Source organism: Pyxicephalus adspersus, chromosome 2, assembly GCF_032062135.1.
Source record: "Pyxicephalus adspersus chromosome 2, UCB_Pads_2.0, whole genome shotgun sequence".
Lineage (NCBI taxonomy): Eukaryota > Metazoa > Chordata > Amphibia > Anura > Pyxicephalidae > Pyxicephalus > Pyxicephalus adspersus.
This window is the reverse complement of record NC_092859.1, coordinates 42,022,924-42,044,677: the sequence shown is the minus strand read 5'-3', so window position 1 is coordinate 42,044,677 and position 21,754 is coordinate 42,022,924. Positions and strand designations below refer to the sequence as shown.

Here is a 21,754-nt window from a genome sequence, read left to right as displayed (position 1 = left end):
GTAACTGTGAAGTGTTTTATGCACTTTGCAAACAGCTAGAACATCACATATGGCTGGAGGTTGATGGGAGTTTTCCTCCTGCATACAGGGAGGGTCCATCAGATGAATGCTCTGGACGTCTGAGGACATGGTGAATGTGTACTGAGAAGTGTCTACACAGTTGTACTTTCTATGGAGGAGATGAGCTGGACAGTGATGAGGTCCATTGCCCTTTGGATTACCTTCCTGTCTCCAGTTTGGGCAGCGGTGAGTATATTAGCCACAAAGAGAGGCAGCTGTACAGAGGGCTTATTTTTCATTCTTTTACAGAACAATATATTTGTGCAATTTGTATGTTTTTATTTGCTTTACTACCTTCTGCTTAGTCTAGTCCCTAAAAATTAGGAAGCAACATTGTCAACCTAGATTGCAATCATTGGGCCTGATTTATGAAAGCTCTCCAAGGCTGGATAGCCTTTTATCAGTGAACCTGGGTGATCCAGCAAACCTGAAATGATTTCTTAAAAGTCATTTGTCTTTTTGCTAGCAAATGTTTTCAATCCTGAACCAGATCCATTCCAGGTTTGCTGGATCACCCAGGTTCACTAATGAAGGTGTATCCTCACCGGCATCTGGACTACAATTTCCTCTCTCTTCAACTTTATAACATACAGAAGGTGTTGTGTAGTTCACAGAGGAGATGAGTGCTGATAACAAAGCTTATGATTTCCTTGGCATGCACAGGAAGTTACAGGAAGTTCAAAATCAACACTCATGTTTCTGTACTTGCAGGAATATATAGCATAACAAAATAAAAAATAAAATCTCCAAGCTAAGCTTTGAGATATAAACCTTTTGGATCATGGGTTACTTCCAGTGCAAAACACATCAAACATCATAGGTCTGACTATATCTATGATGAATTCTGTATTTGGCATTGTATGAAGGTTCATATCTCAGGCTGTGTATGGAAAGGATGCACCTGTACACAAAGTCTTGGCACAACAAGATAGTACATGTGTGTAAATGGCAGATGAGAACCAGGATGTTTGTGGAAGTTTTTATCTCTGAACTTTGATGGATCTCTAATCTGATCAACGTGTTTAATATAAATGTGGATCATTGATCAAAAATCAGTTGATTGCACCTTTGCATACTGTAATAAATCCACGTTTGATTGTTTAGTATCAATTCATTGTAACAATCTGATTATCATATTTCTTCTAAACAATAAAGAAAAATGTATGTGTATATCAAATTAGGAAATGTTCAATCTATTTATAGTCAAATCAATAAATGATAAAATCAGCTGCTTGATCAAAAAGGAAAATCAATTATTTATGGGCAGTCTTTAATTTCATAATTTCAGTATACAATTTATAAATCTGACATGATCTTCTGGATTTAAACAAATGCGCCCCTGTATTTATTAAATATGAAATGTATTTGTTTTAATGGAAGTACCTGACATTAAACATGGTATTAGTCTTGTAGTACCTGTACAGCAGAGCTTAGATGGGATAAGCAGCACAATTAGGTGTGCTGTACTGCAAGGTGTTTACAGAGGATACAGCAGAGTGACCACTCATCAGTCTGCTGTCATATATTTCCTGTCCAAATACAGGATAAGTTATCTGTTTATTAGGCTGTTTGGTTGGAGTCCATCTTAAAATGCTTTTTAATTTTTGTTTTATTTAGGTTAAGCTTTTCTATCCCCATTGTGGTAATTTGATTGGTAATGTTATTAAACAACATATAAAACCAAAACTGTTTTAAAAGAAGACAGGACAAAATACAACTTGAATGATAATTGCACAAACTTTCTGCTGTACTTTTTGAAGGTTATATTTTCAGTTCCATCCAAAAATCATCCATATTATTCAGACAGGTAGACCAGAGTTGCCTGTATATGTAATTACTAGTATTGGCTTGTTCCCTACTGATATTTAATTGCCATGTGTAAGGGCATCTGTCCTCTACATAAACATTCCCACATTCCCCCCTCTGTTCAGTTCAACATTTTTAGACTCTGTCTCTCTGCAAACATTGACACAGCTCAGTTCTGTTCTGTGCCAGTAAAACCTCACTCTGTGTTCTGTATATTATCACTGATGCATTGTTCCAGGTCACATTCTGGCAGGTACAAGGCGTCTATAGCACTCAGATGTGAAATGTGTCACTTACCTGTAGAACACAGACTGTCTGCAATGGGAGGGCTGGTACACACTATTCTGAATCTTGCTGAAGCAACTTTCAGTTCTCTGAGGACACAGAGCCATGACAAACATAACAAGGAACTGTAGAAAGCAGAAATGGGTCGGGATTGTGATGTCTATGTTGTACTATTAATACCACCTGCATTAGTGCTGACCAAAAAACTGTGTAACCCACACATGCTGGAGTCTTATTGTACAATCTCAGTGAGATTTACCCTACTTTCTGACAGCCCTACAACACAAAATTAAAAAATTCAAAACCAGCGCCTGCGCAGTAGGGCTGTCAGAAAATTGGGTTCTGCTGCACAGGCGGAGGTTTCTGATTGCTCAGTAAAACCCTTTTTTTTGAACAGGCACAAATTTCAAAACCCAGGCCTGTGCAGTAAGTATTAATTTCTGACAAAGTAACTGCGAAATCAGAACCCCCTAAGCCTGCACAGTAAGACCCAAAAAATTTTTTGACAGTCCTACTGCGCAAGTGCAATGGGGTGATAAATGAGTTGCTGTATTGTGCAGTAGTTTGGCTGTAATATGAGGTGAATAGGATGACAAGTAAACCAATACAGTATGGATTTATTAGGCTAAAAGTTAGGTGAGAAGGAGGAGTGTGGGTTTTTTGGGATAACGTGATGAAGATTGGATATTTTGATGAGCGGTTGGGTCATTAGTTACTTTTAAGGACTTTTGGGGGGCATTTAGAGGAGGGTTTTGCAGGGGGATATTGATCGTTTTTGGTGTAGTTATTTGGTAATTGAGGGCATCAGCGCTATCATGTCTGTGGAGTTTTGTGTAAGGTAACGGTATAAAAGAGAGTTGATGACACGAGCTACCTAGGTAAGGAATGGATGAGTAGGGATTTAGGTGAGTTATTGGGTTAGTAAAAGAGTCATGTGATATTAATATTGATATTTTAGAGAAGACAGTTGTGTTCTTGGCCAGCTTGTCACACTTGGGACGGGGAGACAGGGCCACTAGGGGACGCTATGGCTTGCACAGGGGCCACTGCAGACACAGGGAACACAGGAGACACTGTAAGCAACAAGAGGCACAGGTGACTCAGGGGTATCTTGGCTGGGAAACAACAGACTATGCAACAAGGGGTTAACACAGAAGCTGGACAGAGGAAGCACTAAAATAACCAACAGGTGTAGAGGAAATGCTCAGCAGAGCTAGGGGGCTCAGCACCAGTGGAGACATGTTGCACGAACGTTGAGTGGTGTGTCTGATCTCACTAAATAGCCGAGGATGATTAAGAGGCAATTTCCTGACTGGCCGGTGGGATGGGCGAAATGGATAAAACTTGGAAGAGCAGGCAGGTCCAAGATCAAAACTGCCCGCATGTGCAAGAGAGAGATGCCTGTGCTTTAGTGAGGAAGAGGTAAGTGTGACACAGCTTAGGTAATAGAACCTCTGTGGGGTATTAGCTAGAGTTGGTGGCATATTGGTAGGTTGACAGGATAATTTTTTTTCCAGTGTAGTATGTCTGTAGTTGATAGGGTTGTCTATTTTAAAAAATGTATTAGGTTTTTATAATATCACAATAAATCTATTTATTTCATTTTTGATCTGCATAAGTGCAATGTTATGGAGATGAGAAGGGGGGGGGGGGGCAGTTTTGTACAGTAAGTGCTGTCACTCTAGGACAGGATCTGTGTTACTGAACAGATCCACAGGTGAAAGAAACAGAAGCCTGACAAGGGAAAACTGATGCAGCCACTGATTAGCTGAATTGTATTTGTTTTTTGTTCTATAAGTTGGTAGGGTAATAGTAGCTCTGTGTACCAGACATGTGTGTGTCATGGCCTTCTCTGTGTGCCTGACGTGTATGTAGGGGGAGAGCTGAGAAATTAGGTAGCCCTCATCAGGGAAGACACAGACAGAGAAGAATGGTCCGTGTAATCAAAGGAAGTGCATGATGTGCTGGGATCTTAAACACAAATGACTATTTAGAAACCTAATGCCATCTATTCCTAATTTGTACAAAATAGGAAAGTGCTTACTGCACACTGTACAATACTGACTGATCAACACATTGGCTGCTAGCATATTAGGCAGTACTATACATAAAATTGCAGATGACAAACCTAGGAGGAGTAGGGGACCCTGTCGATAGCACTTACAATCTAAAAGGAAATATGCTTTAGCCACACTCACCAAAGCCATGTCAGTTGGACTATACCCACTCGGTGCCACAGCATACTTTGGCATTGCTGCCTCTGTATTTGTCCCTTTTTGTAATGTTAAACTGGTGCGAGGTATGCTTTGTTGTAAATATTGTAAACCAGTTTCTCCACATCATATATAGATACAGAGGTAAAATAGGACTTTGCTTTTCAGCTAAAGCGAAACTAAACATTGTTACAATAATACCAAAATATTAATAAAAGAAACTAATGCAGCCACCTCATACAGAGACTGTAAGCTGTAACATAAAAACACTTGTATTCCTAAATTTAGACAAGCTTTTGGATTTCCCTATGTTGTTCATCATCTTCCCTTGTACAAAAAATTATTATATAATATCTCAAAAGACAATAAAAGGATTACAAAGCTGTTCTCTTCTTTTTCCTGAAACCATTAAAGTTGCATGTCTTTAGTTCTGTTAGGATTTTCATAGCTGTCTTGCTAATAAGAACACATAGTAAGACATCTTCATGTCCTAAAATTACTTGCACAATGTCAACAAGCTTTATTTAATTTCCTCTTGGAAAAAAGACAATTGGTCACAATTGTTTTTTCCAACTGGTCGAGAATGTTTTTTGCAATAGAAAAAATGTATTTAAAAATGCTTTTCGCATTTTCGCTTTTCGTCAAGTTGGCTTAGAAAACTAATGGGGTATTGCTGTCTGAAAGCCAAATTTGCTCAGGTATCTAAACCCCAAGGCAAAAATTAAATAAGTTGCAGTTCACCAGTCCTTGGATGTTATTTCTTCATTGGTTATCTGTTTATATTTTTTTTTTACTCATACTCATGTGAATACCACATTTACTATATTTGGGTGACTACATCACACTGCTGCTTTCTATAGAAGCCGCTTTTGTAGCCACCCATAAAACTAGAAATGCACCTAATTTTTTTGTGCTTTCTGCAACACATCCACAGAAATTGACAAAGCACTACATTTCTAGTAAGATTAACTGGTATCTTCTGTACAATACTTATAGAAAATGGGGTTACAAAAATGAACACACCTACCAACTGGTAAGTTACAATTTATTACCTTTTCCTCTTGGGGTTTAGTTACCCTTCAACTCTAAATTCAAGGCTTGGATTTACAGATAAATTAGAACTAAAGTTTCACCTTAAAAATCTGGCATCAGGCAGGGCTTTATTGCAGAAAGGGACAGGCGATGTCTTTTCTGCAATAAATATTCTTACCTGCCTGATACCTGTGCTATGATACCCCTGTACTTTCATCACTTCACAATAATTTGCAAAATAAAATGACACCTGCCAGACATACTTATATTTATTAGTATTATTTCCTTATATTTTTATAGCAACAACAAATTACTTAGTGCTTAACAAAGTCAATTGCTGATAACATATCCTGGTGTTATATACATTGTTATTCATTGATGTTATATGGCTATAGATTGTTGTTGGGAAGAAAGGTCTGGCAGCAGGGTCACCTTAAGGAAATGTTGGAGCATAATACCACATTTAGGTAAGATATGTGGAAAGCATGTGTCCTCATAAAGCAGTGCAGCCAGGATTTCCATACAGGTCCTGTACATTAGCTGGGTGAGCTTCTGGAAAAGCCACAAGAAACAAAAGACAGGTGGTTGACAGCCACATGGTTAATCCATTACAGGAGCTCACTTTCAACTGTTATATATCCAGCCGCAGTGAGCTGAAGGTATTGATATGCATTTAGGAGCATATTGTAAAATGTAAGCTGTTGTGGTGCGATTGTAGTTCAATTTCCACCTGTTGTAGGATTGTGAATGTGAAAGAAGAAATTGCGGAGGGAACAAGCGATGAGGTTGAGGCATTATGGGTGGAGTTGAATGTGGAGTTGAATAACACACAATTAATGATTAGAGTCTGCTATAGGCCCCCCAGTGCTAAGGAAGAAAAAGAGAATCAATTTCTAGCACAGATAGAAAAAGCAGCAAAAAGTGGAAGTGTTTTAATCATGGGAGATTTCAACTACCCTGACATTGTCTGGAGTAATGGCACTACAGGAACAGCAAAAGGGAGGAAATTTGTGAATTTATTACAAGATAATTTTATGGTACAGTTTATAGAAGCCCCAACTAGAAATGATACTCTGGACCTAGTTCTTTCTAACAATGCAGAGCTTATAACAAATGTGCATATAAAAGAGAATCTGGGTAGCAATGACCATAATATGATTTTATTTAATGTAAGTTGTAAACAGAAGAAAAACAGGAAAGATAAAAACATTTAATTTTAAGAGAGTAAATTTTCCATTATTAAGGGCGGCCCCCTGTGACTTGGACTGGGGGAGAGTATTGCCCTCAAAGATCACAGGAATGGGAATGTTTCAAGTCTGTTCTACAAAAGCACACTGAAAAAATATATTTCAATGGGTAATAAGTTTTAAGAGGCTAAAATTAAAACCTATGTGTCTCACAGCTGATCTTAAAAATGGAGGATCACCTTTATCCTTTGAAAACTATAATGAATTTAACAAAAGATGTAAAAGGGAGATAAAATGTGCAAAACTTCAAAATGAAAGTCAGATTGCAAAGCAAAGTAAGGCAAACCCCCATTAAAAAAAAAATATTAATAGCAAAATATTAAATCTGAGCATGTAGGCCCCTTAAAGGATGTCTCTGGGTTGGTAACGGGATAAAGAAAAGGCGGATTTACTAAACACTTTTTTGTAGCTCTGTGTATACAAAGGATAATAGCAGAGCTCAAGTCCAAATTCATAATAGCAATGTCACTGCCTTAAATGAGTCACAATGACTCAAAATTGATATGATTGAGAAAGTTTTGCAAAATTAAGGTTAACAAAGCACCATGACCCAATGGATTACATTCATGTGTCCTCATAGAGCTGAGCTCAGTTATTTTAAAGCCATTATTTCTAATTTTTAGAAACTCCTTAGTCATTGGCATGGTACTGATGGATTGGCGTAAGGCCAATGTGGTTTCTATCTTCAAAAAGGGAACAAAGTCATTAACAGGTAACTACAGACCAGTTAGTTTAACGTCCATAGTTGGAAAGGTCTTAGAGGGTTTGATAAAGAACCACATAGAGGAGTTTCTGCTAGAAAACAATATTATAAGTGATAGCCAGCATGGCCTCAAGAAAGACTGAAGTTGTCAAACAAATTTACTTTCTTTTTATGAGGAAGTAAGTAAACAGGTAGACAGTGGAGTAGCAGTTGATATAGTGTACTTGGACTTTGCTAAAGCATTTGACACTGTAACCCACAGATGGTTAATATGCAAGTTAGGGTCAATGGGTTTAGAAAAGTCGATCTGTAAATGGATAGAAAAGATCGCATCCAGAGAGTTGTAATTAATAATTCATTCTCTGAATGGTCTAAGGTTTTTAGTGGTTGCAGAGAGTGCAGAGAAGGGCAACTAAACTAATAAAAGGAATGGAGGAGCTCAGCTATGAGGAGAGATTAGCTGAACTGAATCTATTCTCCCTTGAGAAGAGACGTATAAGGGGGATATGATCACCCTGTATAAATATATAAATATTCCATATAGAGAACTCTCTTCCCAATTATTCACTTTGAGATCATTACAAAGAACAAGAGGGTACTCTTTGCGTCTGGAGGAAAAGAAGTTTAAGCTCCGGATAAGGAAGGGATTCTTCACTGTAAGGTCTGTGAAAATGTGGAATCGGCACCCTCAGCAAATAGTTTCAGCAAGTTCTATAGATTGCTTTAAGAAAAAGCTGGATGCTTTTCTAGAAACATAAAATATAACTGGGTATTAAGGATTTAAAGTAAAGATAACAGAGACTGTTGATCCAGGGAACATCCGATTGCTTTAGGGAATCCGGAAGGATTTTTTTTCCCCTGTTGAAGCAAATTGTACCAAGGGTTTTTTTTTGCCTTCCTCTGGACCAACTATGTCTTAAAGGGTTATACATTTGAGATATGTTTATTTCCCTAGTGGTTGTACTTGATGGACTTTTTTTTAACCTAACCTACTATGTAACTATGATTGTGGACAGTGGTTTCTCCAGCCCCCTTTAGCCAGGTGTGCCATTCAGCACTTTTCAGTGACCCAGTGAGGGTAATTGAAAAGTTGGGTCACAGTACAGGGGCACTGGGCAGTTGGACCATAATACAAAAACGATGGAAAAAAAGACATACTATAGGTGTAGGACAAGCAAATGTTGGAACAAAATATAGAGGGGCAGCAGAAAGCTGACAGAAGTATAGGGGTTACTGGATTCTTCTGAAAACAACAACTGGGTACACAAATGTTACCCCACCTACTTTTTGACCATCCTGCCACAGCTTCCCCCCATCCAGCTTAATGAAATTTCTAGGAAAGACACTGATGGGTCATTTGCTGTGAAAGGTGCTGACTGCTCGGAGGTTGCATGTAGTGTCTTGAAAATCTCACAACTGCAAATGTAGATATTTTACCTGCACTCATTCTTAACAATACACTTCTCTTATTTGCTCCCCTTGGGCCTGTTAAATATAACAATGAATGTTCCTTGCCTGAATAGGACAACAAAATACATGCTGTTTCTGCACTAATTCCAGTGCCTTTTTGTAACCTGTGCTCTCTGCAGTCCAATCATAAACAAAGCTATCAAGTATATTAGGGCTACTGAACTCCCTCCTCCCATGTTTTAGAAGTGAGAAGAAGAGGAGTTCAAACACCCTTCCTATTCTAGGTTGACAACAATGCTCATTCCATTATAAGTAGGGGAAGTAAGCAAACATCATAATCCTAAGACAGAAATTTGTTAGTGGCTGGATCACCAGGTAAAAATAAAGTGAAAAAGCTTTAAAAAAGAAAACTTTTTTAGCCACTGCATTTAATAACTGCTCAGCTACAAAATATATTTGTTAATGAGTACAGATGCCCTTTAAGCACTGAAGTTTAAAGCTGACCTAAACCCTGTCCTTTTTGCAGCTGAATACACCATCTTAGCCTCTATTAAGACTTGCAGTTGACATGGTGCCAGCCGTTTGAGAACTTAAAAGTTTGGAAGATATTTGATATAGGAATACACCTTGGACATGTCTTGAATGTGGCATAAACTGTGCTAGTAGGCAGAATGCAAATTAAAACACTGCAGAAAACAACTCCGGTGTACTAAGGATTTGGTAACAGTGATTCAGCGTTTCTAAATTGAACTTACTTTTGGGAAACCGTTAAATCTGTGGGTTTAGTTCTGCTTAGTAGTAGACACCATAGGCATGTCTTGCATATCAGGATCTCCAGGATCTATAGAGGGCCACATTATTTAAATAAAAGTTGTGCCATTTCAGATATAAAAATAAACAGATATCTGAGTTTTTAGTAGACACCTAAGAGCTATGGCAGGGAAATCTCACTGCTGGAATATCTAAGACATATAAAAAGTCAATGTATGTCACCAATCACTGCCTATATCCAAAATATTACTTTTGAGGGGACATAACCAATAAAATGGTGTATTATGGGAACATTCTGTGATTGCCTTCATAGCTAGGTATGAAGTTGTGTATCTCTCTTACTATACTTACTTATATATCTTTTGAAAAAAAATGATTCAGTCTCCAAGATATTAATTATGTTTTTACTTGTTCTAGGTAGACACAGATGATGTGATTACCAGGGATGAACAGATATTCATGCTGTCCCAAGCAATGCGTCACTGCCAGACCCAGGTGTTGGCTCACAATTCCCAATGGAAACAGAACTCTTCAAATGGTTAATATTGTCTTTCCAAGGAATGTATGAAGAGGGGAAATATTTATTTGCTGGCCTGTCATTCTGATTGCTATCATGACATTCTTGTTTCAATACTTTTATACTACAATTATTGAGCTGGAACACTTAAACATATATTAAAGACTTCAGGCTTTCTATGATTCCTAAACAACAACAGCCTGATAAACATTTGCAGATGGATGTTGGCCAACAATGCCCAACTCTATATTTTCTTGTAGTTTATTTTAAAGATTGGTGACAGAAATGTGTACATATTTGTGTAACCTAGTATTCTATTTCATTAGTCTTGGGGTCACTCTTATAACTATATGGAATATTATGCTAAATTGATGGTGCAAGCATTCTAAACATTTAAAATTAAAAAGTACAACCTATTTTTTTAGCCTTATAACAGATAATAAAAAGACATAGAAACTGGAGAGGAGACCAGTTCTAGGTGGTCTAAGGTGGGAGCACATGACTAGTGCTTAACATGGTCTGAGAACATTTATACTTGTAAATATAAGTTAAAAGTTATAGTAAAGGGAGCTCTCCACCTTCCCCAGCAACACCAAAGTTTTATATTTACCTGACCTGCTGGGATAATTACTGTATGACCCACAGAATGGCCTCTTCGTAGAAATGAATGAAGAAGGGCTTGCCAGAGACTGGAGGCATGGCATCTCTCAGCAGGTGACACAGAAAAGATGTGGGGACAGGTTAGTAAACGATGTAGGAGGATCTTAGGGAAAAAATCAGAAGTCTATCTGTACTAAAAGAATTTTAATGCAAAGTTAAAAAACAAACTCTAGACAGAGAAGTTATTACTGTTATAATTTAAGTATTGGAGCTTTGCTAACCACTGGGTTAAGTTATTACCTTAATCTAGTATACATTTCTCACCATCTCAGGGTGCCCTCCACAATGGGATGGGATAACCTGCTGGCCGCAAGGATCCCCCAACCAGCTGGTTTCAGTTGCTTGTCCAGAACACATCTATGACTTCAACCACAAAGGTGACTATCTAAATAATGATTAGAAACAAAGATGATGAACTTAATCAGCAATCCATCAATTTCAGGGCATTTCAGGCATCTTCAAGAATTTTCCTTGTTCTGAAGTGTTTCTTGTTTGGAAATGATTTTAGGATTTGCTCATAGAAAATGTGGCTCTTCTGGCATGTGGCTTCAGGTGCCAGGAGTCAACAGGACCTGGGCCAACTACAGCGAGTGCGTTACATTGGTCAGTCCAGGAAGGAGGGCCCAGGAGAAGGTATGAGACAACTATACAAAACTGGTACATATTAATAATAATAAAAAGTGTATTTAGTATCTACAATAACCAACCAGAAGCTATACTTTGTAAATATGTAGCTTACAAAAAAAGTAACACCATTTATTATCCACATATGACTGATATCAGACAAAGCATGAATTTTATGTGGTCAGTAAACTTAATTTATATTATGTATCTCTCTACAGGAAGTTTTTGAGCGTCTGCGGCTAATATACACTGTAGGATATTCAGTTTCTCTGGCTACACTTCTGATTGCCCTCTGTATACTCTGCTATTTCAAGTAAGATCTTAGCCTTTAAAAAAATATTAGTTTTCATTTTATAGTTATCTATATTTTTTAGCCAAAAAATATTTTTGTGTTTTAGTTATCCTTTATTGACACCAGTTTGTGAATCTTTTGGATTCCGTTTATTTTACTTTGTTGCAGGCGCTTGCACTGCACCCGGAACTACATCCACATCCATCTTTTTACCTCATTCATCTGCCGGGCAGGAAGTATATTTCTGAAGGACGCAGTGCTTTATTCAAGGGAGGACGAAGGGATATTAAAGGATGAAATAGGAGAGATTGCACTGCCTAAGGCATCAGAGTTTCAGTGGGTGAGTCATTTTACAAGTAGTTGTAAGTGCCTGAAAAAAAATTGTGATCACACCCACCAACATTATCCACTACATAGGGTACAAAATACCTGGCTTGGCTTAAGCTTTCCTTTGGCTTTTTTATTTAAATCAACTGACAATTGCATTATTAAAATTCAATGTATTACATGGAACAGGGGGTAAATAGTTGCTCAGGAGCACAAAATACTTTACAATACCTTCATATTGTGGATTATGTGGTGTCTCTAGCAACCAGAGTACCCTTTATGTTCCCATCTACCAAAGAACCAAATAGAAAGCCAAATAGCAAATCATTACTTCAAATCTATGCATATGTTACCATACAGCATAGGTATGAAGCCAGCCTTTAAACCAAAATAAACTTTCAGCTTAAACTAGGTAAATAGTAACACGCTGCAGAGAAGAACCCTAGATCTCTTTGTGGAAGCAGTGGTCTATGGTCAGAGGTCCAATAAATCCCTTGCTGACATAGATGTTTCCGATTAGCAGGTAACATGCACCTGTCTTTTAATGAAGTTGAAAAGTATATTAAGCTGATTTAATCACTTCAACAACAACTACTACTACTTTCGAGTAATAATTTAAACAGAAAATAAATAAAAAAAGATCAAAGCAGTTTAACAATAAAAACAACAAACTTGTTTTGGTTGTTTTCAATTGTTAAACCCCTCTTATCTTTTTCTTTAACAAGTATATATATATATATATATATATATATATATATATATTTTTTTTTTTTTTTTTTAATTAACAACTAGTGCCCCAAGTTGACAACTTTCCCATGATGCTTTATTTTGGCTTGTTATTTAATATTAAAGTTCAGTTAATGCAGCACATCTGTAAGCAAATGCTCACTATTCCTCCACCCTCTATTGCTTAGCCACTGCAACTAAAAATATTCTTACTGCTTTCAGGTATGGAAAAGCATTTGCCTCACTTACTGCCCTTTGTTATAACAGTGCTTTTGATTGGCCCACTGCTGTCTTATGGAGTGGGAAAAGTTTCTTCAGCCAACTTAGAGCTTATACAGGATTTCGTTTCTCATCTTGGTGGTGAAATGGAGAAGCAAGGTAGCATAGAAAGGTAAATAGATGGTACTGGGTAGGTTGTTGACCTCTCATTCTTGAAATACTTGTTCCAGGTCAGTGAGTACATCAGCATAAAAGTCAGGTCTCTGGCATTTTCAGAAGGGCAGTCATGGCAGCTCCTTATGAATTTTAAAGAAAGGTATACTGTATATATAATGAAAAATAGATTTGTATCAATATCTGATATTATCTTACGTAGAAAAGTAATGGAGTGATACTAGGTGCAGGTAGAATGGTATGGGTGAGTTTTAAGGGTGGTGAGAGTAGAGTTGATAATAAGAAAAAAATAGACAATGGTACTGAAATAAAATTTAAAAAGAAGGCAGTTTTGGGTTGCTTGTTGAAAATTGTAATGTTTTGCTATTTATTTTTAGCACTTGAATTATTTGGTTGCTATGGGCTTCACATATTTTCTGCTTTCTTAATGAAAGGAATCAGCCTGTATGTCTTCTGTCATAGGTTGGCTGCAAGGTGACGGTTACCCTCTTCCTGTACTTCCTAGCCACTAACCACTACTGGATCCTGGTGGAAGGTCTTTACCTGCACAGCCTCATCTTCATGGCATACTTATCTGACCGCAGTTACTTCTGGGCGCTCACCATCATTGGCTGGGGTGAGATAAGGGATGATGTTTCCAAAACTAACATTTTAAGCAGCATTGGCAACCTATGTACTTCCCTTGTACAGCTTTCCTTTAACAGGACAGTGTTTAACAATCACTGTGAGTAATCACAAATACTTTTGTAGCACACAAGCGCTCGTTATTGCTCATTTAATTCCTCAGTGGCTGGTTATTTTTATGTGATTCATCAGATCTTCACTAGAAAAAATGAGCTGCGGATGGCTCGCCTAACAGTATAACAGAGAGTAGATAAAAGGTAATACATACATCAATGGATGTTTTCTCTTAGTATAGTGTTCCCTGTTGGCGCATGACCACAGCTCAAACTGAGCCTAAATATCAGATAACAGCTGCATATTTTAATTATGAATTTAATCATTTATTTTGTATGGGCCTTTTTCATAACACTGTAACTGTTTATATTTTTTTCAGGACTCCCTGCGGTGTTTGTCTCTGTGTGGGCGAGTGTACGGGTATCTCTTGCAGACACACAGTATGTACAAAATGTATTCTTGATTACCTTGCACCTTCCCCTGAAAGGTTTACTTCCACAAGGGAAATTTAATGGCTGTCATTACTAAAAGTACTAAAGACAAAGTATCAGAACATCTGCCATGTAACTAGTGTTTTTATAGGGAGGTCAGTGATTACGGTATCTGCACTTCAATATGCAACTGTTGATAACCCACAACTAGATATCATTTTCAATTACATGCAATATATAATATAGATGCAACAGCTGTTATACAGTCCATTGGTGCCTCCAACATAAGCAGTGCATTACTATTCACCCTTTTATTATTACACAGTATTTATATAGTGCCATCATATTATGCAGCGCTTTACAAAGTCCATAGGTATGTCACTAACTGTCCCTCAAGGTAATGTCTCTAACTCAGTAATATGTCTTTATCACAGTCTGAGGTCAATTTCGGGGGGCGGGTGAGGGTAGCCAAATAACCTAACTGCATGTTTTAGAATGTGGGAGGAAACCCACGCAAACATGGGAAGAACCTGCAAACTCCATGCAAATAGTGTTCTGGTCGAGACTTGAACCGGGGACCTAGCACTGCAAAGGCCAGAGCACTTACTGCCGTGCTGCACCCCTTTCACTTTTATGACTGACACCATGGCCCACAACTTATGGAAAGCTTCTGTTGTAGCAAGTCTGATTCAGACTTGTCCAGCTACAAAATAAACTATAGCTACAGTTATAAACAGTAACAAACAAAAAATAATTGTGGCCAACCCAAATTGCAAGACTAGAGATTTTGATCATTTATCACCTTGCAAGTCATTGTAAAGCCCCACAGAAATACAGCAAAAAAAAAACAACAACTGTGAGCAGGGTCAGTTGAGCAGTTTGTCACTTTAGTAGCGGAGTTTGTTGCTTTTACATTTCACAACAAAAACTGCTTAGCTGAAGAGCAACTAAAAGTGAGGAAATCACCATTTTCACATAGATGCTGACAACATCAAAGCAGAACTTATAGTAGTATAGCAGATATACAGCCTGTGCAGCTGCAATGGGGCCCAGCATGGTAATCATGGTGCAGCATGCATGGAAATTCCACATGGTGAGGATGCATGAAGCACTTTCTTCTCATTGATGGTAATCTAGCCTCTAATGGGATCGGACTGCATTGAAGATCTGTCATGGCTCTATACCATAGTAGATTTATCACTACTAGTAATATCAAAGAAAGTGATTTCAGTAAAATGGATAATAAATCATGTCATGTGTCAGGGAACGCAATGGACTTTCTTACCTTAAAGGTACAAAATACTGTAGAAACCCATCATGTTCCTTAGGCGGACTTAGGCAGGTGATACATTAAAAAATGATGACCTGTAAACATAGAACAGATGTCCCACCATTTGAGGTATTCTTTCTTGTGAGAATTTGGGTAATCCAGCAAACCTGGAATGGATTTCTAAAAATTATTTGCTATTAGCTGGCAAACGTTTTCTTTCCTGGACCAGATCTATTTCAGGTTTGCTGGATCTGAGCCAAGAGCTTTATTAAATCATGCCCAATCCGTGTAATCTATGCACAAATACTATATTATATTTACAATAACAACTTTTAGGTAACTGATCTTTTTTTCATGTGTCAAACTTCCCTTACAATGTTGTTATCAGAAGTTACTGTCTGATCTCCTTCTCCCCAAGGTGCTGGGACCTGAGTGCCGGCCACATGAAGTGGATTTACCAGACACCAATTCTTGCTGCAACTTTGGTAGGGAGAAATATATTTGCTATAGTGCCCAGAAAATTGAGGATGTGAATGTTTTTTATTACAAAATAATATTGGTTAATTTACATAAACTCAAGGAGAAAAATAGTATATAGGGTATCAAAGTCAAACTAATGAGGAATTTTACTTTATTCCTTTCTGTTTGTTGGGGAATGGGCAGCTGTTTTCATGAGATGGTAAAGGGAGATAGTCAGGTTAGTGGCAAAAATATTGTGTGTGATATCCTCAGCCCATCTGCCAAACAGTGCAGCAATTAGCAAATTATAGAGACAGGTAGATTGTATATTGACGTTATCAAACTGTATATAGAAAGCACCAACAGGTTACGCAGTGCTGTACAATAAATAGGGAGTGCAAATGGTAGACACATACAAACAGTGACACAGATAATGCAAGTAGATTCACTTTATTTTCTCATATAACGTTATTGTTTAAAATGAGAGACAACAAGGTACATATTCAGTAATGTATAAAACAGTAAACATTCCATAAACGATTAAGTTATTTTGTTCATACAAGATCATAGGATATGGTATGTGTCATTAAAAGTTTACAGTAAAGTAGGTGGCTTTTTACCCCATAATGTATACCTGTGGGCAACACATTTTTGCCCCTCTAATTGTCATAATGCTGTCCATAGATGTTCTGATTAAACTGCTTCTAGCATTTACAGTTTAGCAAATACAAACTGTCTTTCTTTTTTGTAGGTTAATTTCTTCCTTTTTCTCAACATTGTCAGAGTCCTGGCATCAAAACTGTGGGAGACTACAACTGGGAAACTTGACCCACGGCAGCAGTATGGGTAAGTGGATGTAATATGTTCATTCTCCTTTTATTTATTATAGAGGTGTGTGTATATGTGTATGTGTATATATATATATATATATATATATATATATATATATATAGATAGATCTATAATTTACCAGTGTTTAAAAAATAAATAAAAGAGAAGGAACAAGAGTGAGAATGAGTAGGCCATGAGGGTGTGGATTGCCACATTTCAGTGGAACCCAACCTAGGGGTTGCCCTTGCTGACTTTCAAAAAATGTTACCTACCTGCCTGCTAGGATGCACATTTGTCCATGTTTTTGTTTCTTTGGAGACCCTCCAAAATACCTTCTGATGTGCCAAAAATACAGCTTTTGATTCCTCCTTTGGGCTGTCGGCCAAAAACTTTGTCTTTTTCAAAACTACTTAAACACTACTACTGTCTACATGGGCTCCAATTGATTTGCAGTTCCAAATGAGAACGGGGAGTTCTAAAATTCCTCTTTGAGATAACAGACAACTCTGAATTTCTGACATAATAATTGGGGAATTTTGGTGAGAATGCTGTTTGTGTTACTCAAATATTGAATATATGTTTTTTATGCTATGTAATATGGTGTTTATGGCAGTTTATAAACAGCTTCATGCTTTTTACACAGTAAACTTCTGAAGTCCACTCTGGTCCTGATGCCACTTTTTGGGGTACATTATGTTGTCTTCATGGCCATCCCATATACAGAGGTGACAGGGTTGCTCTGGCAGATCCAGATGCATTATGAGATGTTCTTCAACTCTTCTCAGGTATCAAACAAAAAAGTTTTCTTTACTGATTTTAGTAATTAATTCTTTAAAAAGTACAATTAAAGCACCCCTTGTATGACCCATTTATCTTGGTAAGATGAATGAACCAGGGGTCATATATACAGTGAGATTCTGTGTCATTACATTCCAAGTTCTAATTATTTTGTGTTAAAAGTCCTTATTGTTTTAATTTCTTCCTATACAGAAAAAAATAAATGAACAGACCCCTGGAAAATCTAACTTTCGACAATTTTAAAATGAATGTGGACTGTAATATTTGCTTGTATGTGCTTTGTATATTTCTTCATAAGATAAAGTTTCTGGTGTTCTGTACACAAGCAGCTGCTTCAACCATTCTGTTTTGCTATATTCTTGACCTTACTGTTTTCTGTTCCTAGGGGTTCTTTGTGGCCATTATCTACTGTTTCTGCAATGGAGAGGTGAGAGGCCTCTTATGTAATAATAAAGGGAAACTCCAACTGCTGCATACACAACTTAAATATATACTGAATTTGAGCTAGTTTACCTACCTGTACTGAGAGGGTGGATTTGGGTGCCCTTGGTGGCACCACATCCCAATATTTGCAGTATTTTTTTGTAATTTATAAAAAGAAATTGTATGGGTCTGGTAAAAATTATTGTCAGGTCTTTAGTGCTCTATGTTCTTATTAGGTAAATTACTTCTTCTTGTTCTGTCTGACACCCTGTCACACGCTGGTCCAATTTGGTGTCTCCAAAACAAGATGTGAAGGGTGATCATTTCTTGTGGATGGTTGATCACTTATAGGTTTACAGGCAGCAAAGAAATGTCATATCAATATATGAAAACCTTTAATTTCGGGACATTAACAAATAAACATTTCTTGCCTGGTGTTCTTGAAATACCAATTTTGGGTGGCCTGACTTTACAGCTAGGATTTTCAGAAGAAAGGAAGATGGTACACACAACACCCCAAGTTTGCCATATAACAAGAGAACAGAATTTTTTGACCATTTTTGAAAATTCCAGATGCTGCAGTTTAAATGTGATTACATTTTAAAATGGCATCTGTAGTGAATAAATAGAATGATTTAATTTTGTACATGTGTTGATATATGGTAAAATACTTTGGCATAAATGAGCCCTTTCTGTATGTCTGCCAAGATTTGTAAGGCTATATTTTCAACTATATGTGCAGTACAATGTGGGATATATGTGCATTCTGTATCTCTGCAAATCATTCTGAAAAGCTTCCCAATGTACATACAGTATAAACAAATGCACTAAGTCTCAAAAGTGCACAAATCACAGTGTTTTGCCCAAACATAGTACAAGGTATATTCTTTTGGTAATTATGACTCCATAAGGCTAAGGCTAATTTTGTGAAACACATGTTAGCACATATATAGATGTGAGTGGAGCCTAAAAGTTTAGGAAAGACTATAGATAAAAATCCTGTAGGCTCAGTTACAGATGCCTTCTTTTTGTTGCAGGTACAGGCAGAGGTGCGCAAGTTCTGGTTTCGGAGGAACTTATCTCTGGATCTAAAGCAAAAGTCTCGCATGACCAGTACGGGGGGAAGCTGTCACTATGGAGGAGTTCTGTCTCACACCACCAACAGTGTGTGCCTAAGCATGGCAGCCAGGGGGAAACCACTTCCACTACCAGTTCATTCTACATCCTATCTGCCTGGGTATTTCTCTAGTGCTGCACCTTCTGACCACAACCCTTTGCAAGTCACTAACTGCAGAGAGAACACTGAGCTCACCTGTGGAGCAGATATTCATCCCTAAGGTCCTTTTTATATATATATGCCTGAACAATTTAATTTACTTTATATGGAAATGTCTGTGGGCCAAAAGCACTTAAAGTAGAATTTTACCCCCAATCGTGTCAATATTAGTACTACACATTGCAAATATTTTTAAGCTTATTTTATTACAAACGCTTACTTGCTGTAAGGTGGAAAAGATTATGCAAATTATGGTACAACATCACAATCAGCCTCAGTGTTGTTAAAAAGAGAAAACCTTTTGTGTAGATGTTAAATGTATGTCATTATGCAAAATAAGCCAAAAGGCTCAATGCAGCAAAACCAAACGGCATTAAAAAATGGTTTGCATAACAAGTTAATGTTATGTTAATGTTATAAAAGTGCATAACTGCTTTATACTGTATGAAGAAGCATACCAAGTAGAAAACCTAATATTTTCTATCTAGCAAGTTCTATGCTGCAGTTTAGAGTTCATGGAAAATTATATGGGCTTATTTACACCTATGAATATGTGTTACCATTAATGCTGCCATTTATGAAGAATGTATGAATTCACCCATTAAGTACAACGACATTTAATACCTAGTCTTGAAAAGTAATCTAATCTAAAATCACTCATCTAATCTAAAATCATACCATGTGCCCTTCTTTTGCAGCCGTGCCTTAACAGGAACTATGTTCTATATTGGCTAGGATGCTACCTCTATCCGGTGACTAATGATTCACTTAAATCTACACACCAGGCTCCTGTTTAATAGACTACAACATATTCTAGCCTGTATATTGTATAAACAATATAAAATACCTAAGTATGTTAACAATAAACCTGTAAGCTGCATCCCCACAATAAAACATAAAGAGCATAAAAGGTATATGTAAAACCCCAAACTTACCAGTAAAAACATAAATTTAGGAGTGTCCATGCACAGGCACACCAGGGTGAGGTCACACTCTAAACCACTCTGAACCCCTTTGGCTCAATAAATGTCACAACTCTGCTCCTTCTCTAGAATGAAACCTGTAGGCAAGGCCTAAGAATGGGCTGTTAAGTCCCAATCATTCCAGTTCTGTCTTAAAATGCTGATGTCTCCCACCATCCAGCTGAAGCAGGGAACTTATGTTGTGCACCACTCAGTGGCTCAGTTGTACAATGGGAGCCAACCTATGAATTCTGGGGATAATCAAAAATCAGCCCTGTAGTCCTCCAATGCATGCCTTAGGACGGGGGTCGGCAAACTTTTTGGACTACTAGGCCATTTCAGGAGGTCAAGAAGGCACACTAGGCCAGAAGAGAAAAGGTCGAAGGAAAGGTTTTTTTTATTTAAAAGTACAGTACGATCAATGGGAAACATGATGTTGTATGTTCCTAGAGACAGATACAATATCAGGTTCCAATGATGAGGAGTTCAGCAACAGAATGTCATTAAGGTGATTGTCAGTGAGCTGAGAGCGCAACTTGTTCTTACAAAACATCATCTTGGAGAACAGCTGCTCGCACGAATAAGTGCTGCCAAACATTGCGATCACACGCCTGGCACGGGCTAACACCATTGGAAACTGAGCATGTGGCAGCTGACAGTAGAAGTCAATTAAAGACCCAAGATGTGTGCGCGTGCTTGGCATCGAAATGCCCCTTGAGATTTGACCGCTTGAAAGTGCTGTTGGTGTCGTTGCACACTAAACACAGGGCTTTGTTGCCGCGTTGGACGAAGAATAATTCGTCAGTCCATTCGGGGTTGAAGACATGATGTTTGAGGTCAACCTTCCGATGACTGGTAGCTGCCCATTGCTTCTGCTCTTTAGGCATAGTAATCGGGGTTACTGTGCGGGAACTCGATGATATTGATGATAGTGCGGGAACTCACGATAACGTAAAATCCAATTAAGCGGGATCCAACAATAAATAACTAGGGGGGCATTAGGCCGGACTGAAATACTGGCTAGGCCGTATCCGGCCTAAAGCCCGGAGGTTGCCTACCTCTGCCTTAGGGGGAGCAAAACTCTTGCTTCATTTGTATCTTTCCCAGATATTGATTCAATAGTGGTTGGACTAAACCAACAAATCAGTCACATGTCTGATCACACTAGGTGTGGGGTTATGTGATATCCTCATATTTAGAGATTCTGACCTGATTGCTTTTACTGACTTATTACAGAGGGAATTACACAAAGCAACAAGCAGAATTAGCCTGGATCTAAAACAAGGTTCAAGGTCTTGGCCATAGATTTGAACGCATAAAGCAGAAACTAAATGATACGATCTGTCCATTTTTGCAAAACTCCTCTCAAATGTCAGCTTTAAATAAGATTAAACTGGAGAAGGGAAAAATAAAGATCATGGGAAACAGTCCAGATGGTATAACTTTCAGATTAGGGGTTCCCGGAATCAATTGTACCTAGGGCTGATGGTGGCATGTGGGATGGGATTGTAAAACACCACCTTTTTCAGACCAAACAATCACTGATGAAAGTTGTCAGGG

General features: G+C 37.8%; 1 protein-coding gene across 1 annotated transcript; it reads left to right on the top strand.

The window, feature by feature from the left end:
* Nucleotides 1-171: 171 nt before the first annotated feature.
* On the top strand, nt 172-19,608 carry LOC140325025 (parathyroid hormone/parathyroid hormone-related peptide receptor-like). Its single transcript, XM_072403119.1, is given in 13 exon segments — nt 172-246; nt 9,945-10,074; nt 10,977-11,081; nt 11,213-11,337; nt 11,547-11,641; nt 11,789-11,960; nt 13,529-13,682; nt 14,124-14,184; nt 15,864-15,930; nt 16,656-16,750; nt 17,379-17,520; nt 17,919-17,960; nt 18,994-19,608. Coding segments are annotated over 13 exon segments (1,563 nt in total). The 3' UTR covers nt 19,294-19,608.
* The last annotated feature ends 2,146 nt before the right edge of the window (nt 19,609-21,754 follow it).